Source organism: Lagenorhynchus albirostris, chromosome 2, assembly GCF_949774975.1.
Source record: "Lagenorhynchus albirostris chromosome 2, mLagAlb1.1, whole genome shotgun sequence".
NCBI lineage: Eukaryota > Metazoa > Chordata > Mammalia > Artiodactyla > Delphinidae > Lagenorhynchus > Lagenorhynchus albirostris.
This window is the reverse complement of record NC_083096.1, coordinates 125,663,856-125,676,858: the sequence shown is the minus strand read 5'-3', so window position 1 is coordinate 125,676,858 and position 13,003 is coordinate 125,663,856. Positions and strand designations below refer to the sequence as shown.

Below are 13,003 nucleotides of genomic sequence, written 5' to 3'. Positions count from 1 at the left end.
AAAATACATGATTTCTTTTTAAGTTGATAAAAATGTTCTCAAAGTGATTGTGGTAATGGTTGCACAACTCTAAATATACCAAAAACCATTTCATTGTACACTTTAAATGGTCCAACTGCATGCTATAGGAATTATATCAGAATAAAGCTGTTTAAAGATAAATAAGAGATAGGTGGCCGATAAGTAAAAACTTATTCACTCTCCTAATAATTTTAAAAGAAAAAGTCTTCCTTAAAAAGGCCTTTTCACTGGATTCATTGTTCCTTAACAACCATCACCAAGGTTAGTCTAGCTCTCAACTAAAATAAGCTCTCTTGCCCACTTGCTTCTTTAGTGTGAATTTCTCTATTCAAAATAAGGTACCAGAAAAAGTTTTATTTTTTTTCTACTAAGTCTTAATGATAACAATAAATGAAGGCAAGAAGAAAGGGTAAGCTTGCTGTCGAGCACATACTTGCTCCTGCCATCTGTTTTCCATATTAGAAACTTCTTCATCCTCTAATTCAGGGACATGATGTAAAGTATTACTGGAACACAGCCACATGCTGATTGTTTATGAATTGTCTATGGCTACTTTCATGCAACAAATGGTATGGCCTGCAAGCCTATAATATTCACTATCTTGCCCTTTAATGAAATGTTTGTAGACCAATGCTCTAATCACTAAGGGTTTCATGTCACATTACAGGTGACAGGAAAGAACACCTGTCATTCATCAATATAATTTCTATATTTAATCATACTACATTACTATTATTAAAAATTTCTCTCATTATCTAGTTTACTTGATTCTAGAGTTATCATTGTATTTTAATACAAAGTTAGAAGGAGTTCATAGGTTCTGTTATTTCTCCAACATTTTACCCAGAAGGAAAATCCATTCATTCCCATTCAATAAATATTTACTGAGGATCACTATGTGCTAGGCATAGTGCTAGACACTAGAGATTCAACCATTAATAAGCTAGAAATAATTCTTGCCCTCGTGGAGTTTATATTCATAAAGAAAGAGAAATATAAAATAAAACAAAATAGATTATAAGTGTTGAGAAAAATAAAAGGCTAAGGCTGAAAATAATAAGGACAGACATACTTTTTGATATTTAAGTCAGGAAAATCTCTCTAAAATGAGATCTAAACGCTAAGTAAGAACTATGAAATCAAAGAATAAGAAGAAATGCTTTCCAGACAGAGGCCAGAAATAACCTGGCATGTTCAAGGAACTGAAAGAAAATAAGTATGGCCAGACATAGAAAAAAAGGAGGGATTGGTAAAAGATTATATCAGAGAAGTAAGAAAGGGCTAGATCATGCAGGGTTCTATAACATATGGTAAAAAATATGAACTTACTTTTAAGTGGAGAAGGCATTAAAGGACCTTGAGTAGGGACATGACATGATACAAATTACATTTTAAGATCACTATTCTTAACATACAGAGAATGGAATGGAAGGGGACATAGGGAGACTAGTTATGAGTCTGGTGCAGTATTCCAGGGAAAAGATAATAAAAATTGGTTGGTCTCAAAGTGGTAGCAGTGGAGACAGAAAGTAGACTGATTCAAAATAACTTGTTAATTAGACATGTATGGGTAAAAAGAGGAGGTAAGACAAAGAATGATCCCAGTGATTGACACTTGAGAACTGGATAACTAAATGATGTGATTTACTAGATGGCCAGGTGGGAAGTGGAAAATGATAACTCCATTTTGGACAAATAAATTTTGAAATATCTCTGAGATTCCCAAGTGGAGATAATTATAAAATCTGGAACTCCAAGGAGAAGTCGAGGCTGGAGATATAAATTTAAAAATAAGAAAAGAGAAAGACATTTAAAATCAAACATATAAATTTCTGAATATCCATTTTTGTCCTAATAGCAGGAAAGGTTGTAATAGTTCTTTCTTCACTTCCCTATCTTTCAGGAGAAAAAAAAAAGTACCATGTTCTAAATGGTAGCAGAAAAAGAAAACAAGGAACTGATAACACTAGCTGCTGTCAAAGAGGATAACTGGGTGGATAAAGACAGGTGGGAGAGAAATTTTATTTTTACATCATATCCTTTTATATCTTTTTATACTTTTGTAGCATGTGAACATAGTAACTATTCAAAAACTTACACTCTAGAGCATACAGGTGAAGAAATCAAGGCATTTATGCACCTAGATAAGTACTCTTTGTTTTCTTAAACCCTCCAAGAACATATAGATGAAAAGGTAAAAGCCTCAGCACCTACTTAAGTTACAAATGAAACTTCCCATTACAAGTCCAAATTAATCACGATTTCAAAAGATTTATGAACTAGAAATGACTTTGAGCTCAACGATCCAGTCCCTCTCACTTTAAGGTAAGAACATAATCAGAAATACATACTACTTACAATCAAGGATGCCAAATGTCATGCTATGATTTCAATATTTTAAATGCAAAATAATCTTTATCAACATCATTATCTACCCAATACCACATTTACTTTACTGACTAAATGTATCATGAAACTAAGTGCTCAAGTATCCTAGTTTGACCCATCACCTACTATCCCCTCAGTTTTCTAAGTCCTCAACCTACTGCTTAAACTAATTTGTTACACAAAGGACACTAAAAACTTAAAATAACTTTCTCCGTTAACTTTTCAAAATATACTTTTAAATCTGAAATTGGATGCCTTGGTTTTAACTTGGTAAACAAAACTGAACTCTGTTTCGTTAAATGAGTAAAAAACATTCCAGTAATATTAAGACCACTATAGTCAAAGTATGCAAATTATCAACCAAATGGCTGGCATTTATAGGGCATATATTATATACTATGTGCCCAGCACTATGCTGTATACTTTAGATATCTTATTTAATTTGCTCCCTAACCCTGTGAGACAAAGATTATTCCTATTTCACATGTCATAAGAAAAATACATCTAAAAATGGTTAAGTAATTTCCTAAAATTACATATCCAGAAATTGTGGGAGTCATGACTCTAAAATCAGTATTCTTTTTACTATACCAACAGATTTCAAACTTTCTGGTTTCAAGACCCCATTAGACTCTTAAGAATTATTGAAGATCCCAAAAATCTCTTATATGAATAAATCTATTGCTATTTACATTAGAAATTAAAATTGTTAAAACCGTTACATGTTAATATAATTTTTTTATGAAAAAAATTGCAATTTTCCAAAACAAAACAAAAAGAATGACAAGAGTGGTACTATTTTAAATTCTTTAATTAAAAATAAAAACAAATTTAATGTCTGGCCTAATAGAAGACAGCTGGGTTTTTATAACTGGTTCTGCATTCAGTCAGGTGTAAATGCTGTTGTGAAGTATATGAAGAAAATCCAGATTCAGACGATATGCACTTGAAAAAAAAGAGGAGTATTTTAACAGCCTTTCCAAATAATTGGCGGTATCCTTTGATACTACACCAAAACTTAGTAAGTGGTTATTTCTTTAAGGTTTGTTGCCATGTGAGATCTCAAACCGTATCAATAAATTTTTTGTGCTGTGGTACACTGAAATTCATTGGTTTCTCTTACACTTTGAATGGATCTTTTACTGATGCATGGTTTTGTAACATCAGGCGTTGATCAGTCTAAAAAATACTGATTTACTGAGTTATGCAGATCTTCCAAATGTCAACACATTTCAGTATACAAAAATTTTTAAATCACATTTAGTAATATCACCAATCTGACCAGAACAGTCTTTAAATACTAGGAAGCTGTCAAGCTTACAGTGACAGAGACAAGTTTTCCAAATTGTAAATTTCATTTCAAAGCTTGAATTTTTTAATTGGCAACAAATATTGTCAACTGTTTTCCTTGAGGTCACAGGTTCACTTCATCCAATTTCCAGAAAATGTATGCCAAATATCCAAATTGTGATAACCATAGTTTGTGTGTAAGCTGTTCTTTCAAATAAAAATGGTGTTCCATGACAAAAGCAGCTAGTTTGGCTTACAACTCAATTGCACAAATGTTCTCCCTTTTTTTTTCTTCAGTATGCAGCAGAAAAGTATTATGCATAATTCACATTATGTCACAAAGAATAAAAAAGTATGTACTCAAGATTAAGACTTTAAAAATTAACAATTTCTACACCTTCGTCAAAGACATTGTGAAACTGGCTTTTTTTTTTTTTCCTACTTCAAGTACACGGCAGTGAATAATACAATGACTACTAGCAGTTTGGAGCCTTGATTCATGCTAATGTTCCAACAATTTTACCCACCACTGCTTTTGTACCATCAGTGAAAATGTCAGCGCTGTGAAAAAGGCAAACAATGACTTTGGGTTATTACAAAAAGTTTTGACTTCATGTGCCCCCTAACGAGGGAGCAAAGCAGGAAATTACAGGTCCTAGAACCAACACAGCTACAGCTTCCGCAGACATCTTCAAGTCTCATCCAAGCAAGCAATAAAAAGGGAGAATTTTTGTGCTTTCTCTCATAAATGGTACTATAGTACTAAAACTCACACACACACACACATTACTTTCAATCTATCATTGACTCCTAACCAGCTCTACCTTCTCATTATTTCCAGTTACCCCCACTTATAATAATAGCATGTTAAATTGACCCATGCCCCCCACCAAAGTTTCTTTTCTGCCTCATATAGTAGGCAGAAAGAGCCTTTTAAAATCAGATCATGTTACCTGGCTATTCAAAACCCTCAAATAGCTTCCTATGTTATTCAAAGTAAAAGTCAAAATCCTTAACAATGACCTACAAAAGTTCTACATGTTTATACCCCGGTCTCAAAATCTCCCATATCCTACCACTCTCTGCCTGTTCCAGCCACACTATTCTTTAAACATGGTACCTTTGTGTTTGCAATTCTCTGCCTAAAACTCTTTTCTGCCATATTCTCTTTACTATATTTTTATTAGTTTGTTTATTATTTATCTTCCCCCATTAGAATGTAAGCTCCCTGACAGCAGGGACGACTTTGTTCATTTTGTTCACTGCTGTAACCCCAGCACCTAAAACACTGTTTATCACATATCAGGAGTTCAGTATATATCTGTTAAGTGAAGGAATGAATGAACAAAAAAAGGGGGAAAAAAACTATGAAGAACCATTAGAATAGTGTTAAAATCTATTTTTACTCTCCAAAAAGCATTTTACCTCAGGACAATGCAGGTGTCCACACAATTCTCTATGAAAGCCAACCAATATCCAAGAGGATATGCAACACAGCACAGGTGGCTTTATAGAAATCAGCGCAATGCTGATTAAGGGAGGATAAATTAACACACCTGACAGATATCTACAGCCAAGAATCCAAATGTTCTGAATCAAGTTGCACCAGTAGTAGACGAAAGATGACTGACAGGAGAGTCAAATAAACCTTTTAGCAAACTGATAGGCAGTATAAATTCAAGAAGCAGATAAAACCTCAATTGAATGAAGTCCTAACTAAACCTCAAAAACTAGAATGTCCTCTACTGAAAGGCACGTCACAGCAAAAGTAGAGCAAGATATTGATATTAACGGATATTACTATGATATGAGCCTTCATCATTAAAATATTTTCAAGTGTGGTCTCCCATTTAAGACTATAATGCCCCAAGAGATAGATATTATTATATCGACTTATTTCAGCAGTTAAATAAATAGTATAATTACATAAAAACCAGTTTGTAGAGAAGCATGGTCTCCAACTCAGATCTGATTCCATATATAGAAAAAGCCTTCTAGTTTTACAGATGATCTTTGGGATACCAACAAGACTAACAGGCTTAAGAACAGATGAAATGCAACCACACAGTTAAACCTCACATATCCTGATAACTAACACCATTCATAATCTTTAAACAGTTAGAAAAGAGACCTTTTCCCTTTTTCCTACCCTCATTTGACATGCTTCTGTCTTGCTCTAAAACTGATCTTCTACCGCTCCCCAGTGAAATAAATGGTATATGAACAGGAATATACTGTTTGTCTTTCCAGCCCCTATCCAATTTTTGAGAATCTACACTCCTTTTCTAGAACACAAAGCATCCTGACAATTACCTTGTACTCTTCATTTAGATTTCTATGACTTATGAATGCCATTAACTTGGGACAGACATATTCAGTTCTCCAATAAGTCCTCCAGAATTCTCCTGCCTCATTGCCGATGCCCAGGACACAATATCATCAGTAATTGCTCATTTCTGCTTCCTTTTCTGCCAAAGTTTGAAGGTCAGACTTCCTACTTCTACTGTGGTTCAGTGAAGGCAGCTCTTCAGAGGTAGCTCTGCAGATGTGTTCATATCACAATTTCAAGTAGCAGTTCATGTTCTATAGTGCTAATGATGATGGCATCAGGAAACTCATTTAACACCAGGACAGTCCTATTCTGTTGGAGATGCACATGCAGGAAAAGGTGAAAGGAAGAAGGTTCTATTCATACAGTCATGGATATCAACTGAATCAACCCCACAGGATCAGTGGAGTGACAGATTTCACAGACAAATCACCCTCATACCCAGTGACAGTACATAAAACTTTAATGGATTATCTTGGGCCTCCAGAAACCACTTTTTTTCCTAAGGGAAAATGAAGTATGCCTTCCAAAAACAAAATTCAGAAAAGACTACAAAACACGAGGAGGACAGATACAAAACTACTAGTGTTCTTTTAAAGATGTGCCTCTTGACTAAAATTGTTCACCTGAGACTTCAAGATTTTTTTTTCCATGCAAAGTTTACCTTTATAGTCGCCTTTTCTCAAACAGACATATTGTGCTTTATTCTCTTGTATCACCCATCATGAAGGTTAGGGACAAAAACGAAGCAGAGAAAATGATATCAAAAGAAAGATCAATTCATACAGAAAAAGCCAAAATAAACATATTGTATGGGCACCAAAAAGATTTCCTATCGCCTCCATTCTCAAATGTACATTTTTAAATTTTCTGAACGTAAGATGTTTTAAAATCTCTGTCTGAAGAAATCTGTCAGCCACCAGACACAAGTTAACCATTTCTGTATCACTTCATTGAGTTACCTGCATTGGCAGGAATATTCTCAAACTGACTTTTATTTTAAATTTGAAATCTCTAATCACTATGTAAAATAGCTTCAAGAAGATTACACTACAATTCAGTAAAAATGAAAATTAACTGTGTATAGAGAAGATGGCTTGTCACATGCCAGACGATGTAATTAAAGGCCGTAGAAACTGCCAAACCTCTCAGAATAGATCAGAAATTTTTCACATCTAGGAAACGCTGGTTTGAGCAATTCATATATCAAGGACTTTTGTCACTCTGGCCCCTAAAAGCTTCTGACTAATGTCCAAGATAAGATGCTTAACTTCCAAAGATATTTGACTCAATTAAGGGAAAAAACAAAATTACAAGTTTAACAAACAGGATGCAGTCAAAATCAAGAAAGTCTTCTATAAACTTCATAAGCATTCTCAGTTCTAAAGGGGAAGAAGTAAAAATCATTAGCATCAACTATAAAAAAAATAGCATGTTATCATGATGCTTTGTTTAACTACCAATGGCAAAAAAGGATTCAGAAAAATCTTCACACTCAATGTGAAAAAAAGCCTAGACTTAAACTTTAATCATATACTAAAAAAAAAAGGGGGGGGTATAACTAAAGATATACTAATGATATAAGGTTTAAGTAATTTTTGTACACTTAATGTATCTTTTTCCCCACCCGAGAAGAGCTGTTATTAAATATACCATGTGTCAAAATCACTGGCATGTTTGAACACAGTATATATATGATATTATGGCTGTTACTGTATTTAACTTATATTTCAAGAGATATGTTTGGATCCAAATACAATATTCCTTAATATAATTGATGGCTTAGAAAAAGCAATTCAAACTCAACTAACATTTTTCCATAAAAGAAAAAGCTCTATCCTTGCTCCTACTCAATTTGACAATAATTTGTAAATACACATACATACACACACACCAAAAAAAAGTTTTTCAAATCAGAGATCACTGCAAACTGAAAGAGCTAATGAACAGTGAGCTAAATAGTGACCAAATTAGGATTCAATAAGCTTTCCAGGTAGGTAGAATAAAGGATCAAGATTAACAAGATAAAAACTAATAAATGTAAAGCACTGTTTTGAGGTTAAAAAAAAAAAATAAGGACAAGAAAGGACAGAACAGAAAGACAGCCACTTACTTGAGAATAAACAGTATTAAAAAATCTACATACTCTTGTACTATATTATTTAATGTATGCTCTTTACTAATATACATTACTAAATGTGTATTCCTTAGAGCAATAAATATAGTCTCTGTCTTTGCTGATGAGGCTACTATAGCTTCAACACTAAGGCTAGTTCTGGGCACCATCCTCAAAGGAAAGAACTAACAAACCAGAGTTTCACTAAAAGAAGATGACTAAGATTTTCATTTACTTTTTTAATACACCTCTATAGCATTTACTGTGTTTCAGGGACCATTCTTAAAATTTTATAAACCATGTCATATGAAGAATGGATACGGAAGTTAGGAATGTTTAACCTAAAGATAAGGAGAACGTGATAGCTCTTGCTTGTCAAATACCTAAAGGGCTATCATGTGGACAAAGTAGCCTATTTATCCGTGCCATTACATAAAAAGAAAAATAACAGCAGTGAGAGATTTGGGCTCTACAGAAAATCTCTGTGAGCTGTTCAGTGGCATTCTCTCTCTACAAGTACTAAATGAGAAATATATATTAAAAAACTTTGCCATAAATTGCCACATACACATTATTAAAATTGACTTCTTTGCAAAATAGTGCATCCCGATCAACAGAAATATTTACAAACAGGCTGATCATGTGCTTTGGAGTTCCTACTGTCAGTTCAGTTCCCAGCTTTGGAGCTTATTTACTAAGTATGCAACTTTGGCAAAGTTTCCTTGCCTCTCCAGGCTTCACTTTCCTCACCTTTAAAACAAGGATAAATCTACCCTTTATAGCAGGGTTATTGTGAGAATTAAATGTAATAATGTATGTAAACACTTAGCATAGCACTGATGTATTTAATAAACTATTATCTTTGATGATGATGATCATCATCATTACATTATGGAAGGAACATCTAGTGAATATAAAACTATGTCATATGATGTGATATAATTGTATGGCTCTGCTATGCACCTGTATGAGTGTATGATTCTGCTATGTACTCATCATGCTATAACAATCCAAATATAACAAAGAGCTTGTTTTTGTTGGGTGACTCAAAACACATTTATCTTTTGCAATTTGAAAGGAAAAATAATCTAAAAAGACTAAAGTATCCAGGTTAGTAAAATTTCATGAGTAAAAGTAATGTAATATAGCAGGGAAATTATGCAGCTACAGGGGAAAAGGAGATTAAAGAAGTAGCACATTAAATAGAAGCCACTCTTCCTTAGGAGTCTTCACTGCAGGAGATGAGAATGTAAATTGCAGGCAAAACAATTACATTTTCCACAGGTATGTGAACCATTGGTTACATTCATCAAAAATATCAACAATGTAACAATGTAATCTGGTGCAGCCTTTAAGAACAGTATGGAGGTTCCTTAAAAAACTAAAGATAGAGTTACCATATGATCCATCAATCCCACTCCTGGGCATATATCTAGAAAAGATGAAAACTCTAATTCGAAAAGATACATGCACACCAATGTACATAGCAGCACAATTTACAATAGCCAAGACATGGAAGTAATCTAAATGTCCACGGATAGATGAATGGATAAAGAAGATGTGGTATATATAGACAATGGAATACTACTCAGCCATAAAAAAGAATGAAATAATTGCCATTTGCAGCAATATAGGTTGACCTAGATTATCAGACTAAGTAAATCAGAGAAAGACAAATATCTTATATCACTTATATGTGAAATCTAAAAAAATGATACAAATGAACTTATTTTCAAAACAGAAATAGACTCACAGACATAAAAAACAAATTTATGATTACCAAAGGGGAAAGGGAGGGGGGTGATAAATTGGGAATTTGGGATTAACAGATACACACTACTATATATAAAACAGATAAACAACAAGGACCTACTGTATAGTACAGGGAACTATACTCAATATCTTGCAATAACCTATAATGGAAAAGAATCTGAAAAAATCTAAAATACATATATATATAAAACTGAATCGCTTTGCTGTACACCTGAAACATTGTAAGTCAACTATACGTCAATAAAAAAAAATAAAATCAACAATGTAAGGGCAGCTAAGTACAATGCAAGAATTTAGTATATCAAGACGACTTAGAAAGAGAATTTCAGTGGGCTAAGGAAGAGTTCAAGGATATTCAGGATTCTAATTACTTTGAACAGAATTTGTACTTTAACAAACCAACTCGTAAATGCTAGATGACATATGCAAGCCCAATAATCCTGCAATTCAGTACCTTCTGTGATCAGTCAAGAAAATCAGTTCTAACATACTATACTATCATACTTTGTCAGTCATAGTCACCTCTTTCTTCTTTCAAAGGGAATCAACTCTCAAAAACAAAGTTTTATCTGTTTTCAGGTACATTTCAATGTAATGGAACTCTACAATTTAAAGGCAATGGCCATAAGATAAACTATATATATATATATATACATATATATATATATATATATATAGCTACTATGAAGACCAAATCTGAAAAATGTCCTAATAACTAAACAACCCGAAGCTACAACAGATCTCCCACTAAAAACTGTTTCCCAAAGGGTTAGAAAATAATTACCATGAACGAACAATATTATGTCGTTGCAACAACAGTAAAGTAATTAAGTAAATTAAATGTAGGAATGAAAAACTGGGTGCAGCTTTTAAGAACACTCTGGAGGATTTGATTTTTGATAAATGAGAGGTAGTAATTCTTACAATATTGTAAATTCAGAATACAAATGCAGTTGTTAGAGAATTATACAACCAACAGAAATCTTACTTTTTTTTCTTAATGTCAATTTTTGCCCTAATTGTACATAAGAAGCCTAGAGTCCAACAGAATTAAGGGAGGTTATTCCACAGGCAAGTATTTCATTAATGTGTTGCACTATTTTGAGCAGAGTTGAGTGTGTTCTAACTGAATGTATACAATACTCACGTTCAGTTAAAAGCCGAGCTATTAAAAATATTTGCCAACTACCCAGTTTAAAACGGCCTATCAAATGTTGAAAATATCAGTGTTGACAATAGTTTTCATTAATTTACTGTGGCTTAAATGTCAGCTCAGTCACATTATGTTTTTAGAAGAAACAGAAAAAAATTCAGCTAATAAATTAAAGCAAAAAGTAGAAATACAGTCCTTGAATAACAAATGACACTATATGTTGTCATGTAGGATATGATGAGGTTACTATGAAAAATCATAGTACTATTTTTAGTCACAGATCATCAAGATAAAACATTACTATTAGCAATTATCTATCTAAAACAAGCAAAAAACTCTAAGCTCTACTTCAACAAAATCTTAGCCACTCAGAAGTCACTTTACATGCTCCAGGTATCAAATGCCAACAAATTTGTACTGTGGCTTTCAGAAATCAAAGCATTTGCAAAGTGTAAACACTTTGTACCAAACTAAGCTTCCTAAAAGTAGAAGAAAAAAGAAAGAAAAGAAACAGACAACCTGATGGCACGTAGAAATCACAACCAGTTGCAGTCAGGTTGGGATTTGTACCTGGGCAATGAAGGGAGTTGGGTAATTTATATGTTCAAAATTCAAGATCCCAAGGGGGCAGGGGGGTTGAAGAAGAAAAGATACAGTTCAGTAAACAATGGATGATAACCAGGTTGGATGAGAGGCAATCTAAAATTTCTTATGGTCAAGAATCAACACACTGAAGCCCTGTCTCAAACATAAACCAAACAGCTTCTAAGAGTTTGAAGTAGCCAGGGAAGAAACATTCCTTCGCACCCACAAGAACCAATCCCGAAACCACTGGCATGCTATTACAAGATTTACGGGCATTTGGCTTGGAATGGTGGGCAAAAGAGAGGAAAGAAGGGTCTGTTAGGATTTCAGAGGCCTGGGGAGGCACAACCTAGGCTTTGGGAAGGAGAGGTGGACAGGGGCGAGCACTCCTCACCGTGATTATCTTTCTGCCCGATATTGTGCGTGCGGATGAGAGAGGACAGTCTCCTCACATCCCCCTTGAAGACGCACTCGTGCACCGGGTAGTGTGCGGGGCAACTGCCTCCACCTGCGACGACAGCAACGGGGTTGGTGCCCGCTAAAAGAGCCGGGGACTGGGAGGTGGTAGTCACGGAGGAATTGTGCAGCGGCAGGGCCGGGGCGCCGGGGGGATTGGAGGAGGCCGGAGCTGTCTTCAGTTGTAGCCGGTGGTGATGGTTACTGAAGATCTTATGACAGGCTCTACCGCCCTTGCTGCTGCTGCCTGTGCCAATTCTGCCTCCGGTAAAGGTGCCGCCGAGGGCAGCCGCCGCTTCCTCATCCCCGGGCTCCAGCAGGTCCCCCTCTTCTTTGCTGGGCTTGTGGTCCCTCCGCAATGAGCGGATCTTCTCCCCGGTCATCGCCGCCAGGGGCAGAGAGGGGATCCAGGAGGTTCACCCCTGGCGACGAAGCTTGCGCTGCGGCCGCACAAGGCGATTAGAGCGGTGGCCAGGATACTCCAGCGCAGCATGAACTCCCAGAGCGCCCCTGAGCCCGGGACAAACGCATCTCCCGGAGGAAGAAGAGCCGGCTCTCGCCTAGGCACGAAGGGACGCGCGCTCGCTGGGGGGAGCTAGAGTTCAGGTGCCCACGACACCAGAATCCCCGTCTCCACCGCCGCAGCCGCCGCCACTGCTTCACACCGAAAAACAGGGGACGGCCATCTTCCCCTGGCTTCTCTCGCGATAACTCCCCTGGGAGGGAGGAGGGAGGAAACACCGCGATAAGTGAGCTGCCTGCTCCCTCCCTCGCAGGTTCTGTTCCCAGGGTTGCAGAATGCCGGCGCTTCCCAGGCAGTGAGTTCCCGCCCCAAGCTGCAGTCTCTGAACTAAAAGACCGGGATCCAGCGTCCGGATGGCCGCGCTTCTTG

At 35.9% G+C, this 13,003-nt stretch overlaps 1 protein-coding gene across 1 annotated transcript in view; it reads right to left on the bottom strand.

Moving 5' to 3' along the window:
- The window catches only part of ANKRD13C (ankyrin repeat domain 13C), an 81,084-nt gene extending 68,288 nt beyond the window's left edge, over positions 1 to 12,796 (bottom strand). Inside the window, exon 1 of the mRNA XM_060139755.1 lies at positions 12,050 to 12,796. Within this exon, the coding sequence (XP_059995738.1) occupies positions 12,050 to 12,494 (445 nt within the window). The 5' untranslated portion in view covers positions 12,495 to 12,796. The remainder of the gene's footprint in view (positions 1 to 12,049) is intronic.
- Positions 12,797 to 13,003: the final 207 nt, after the last annotated feature.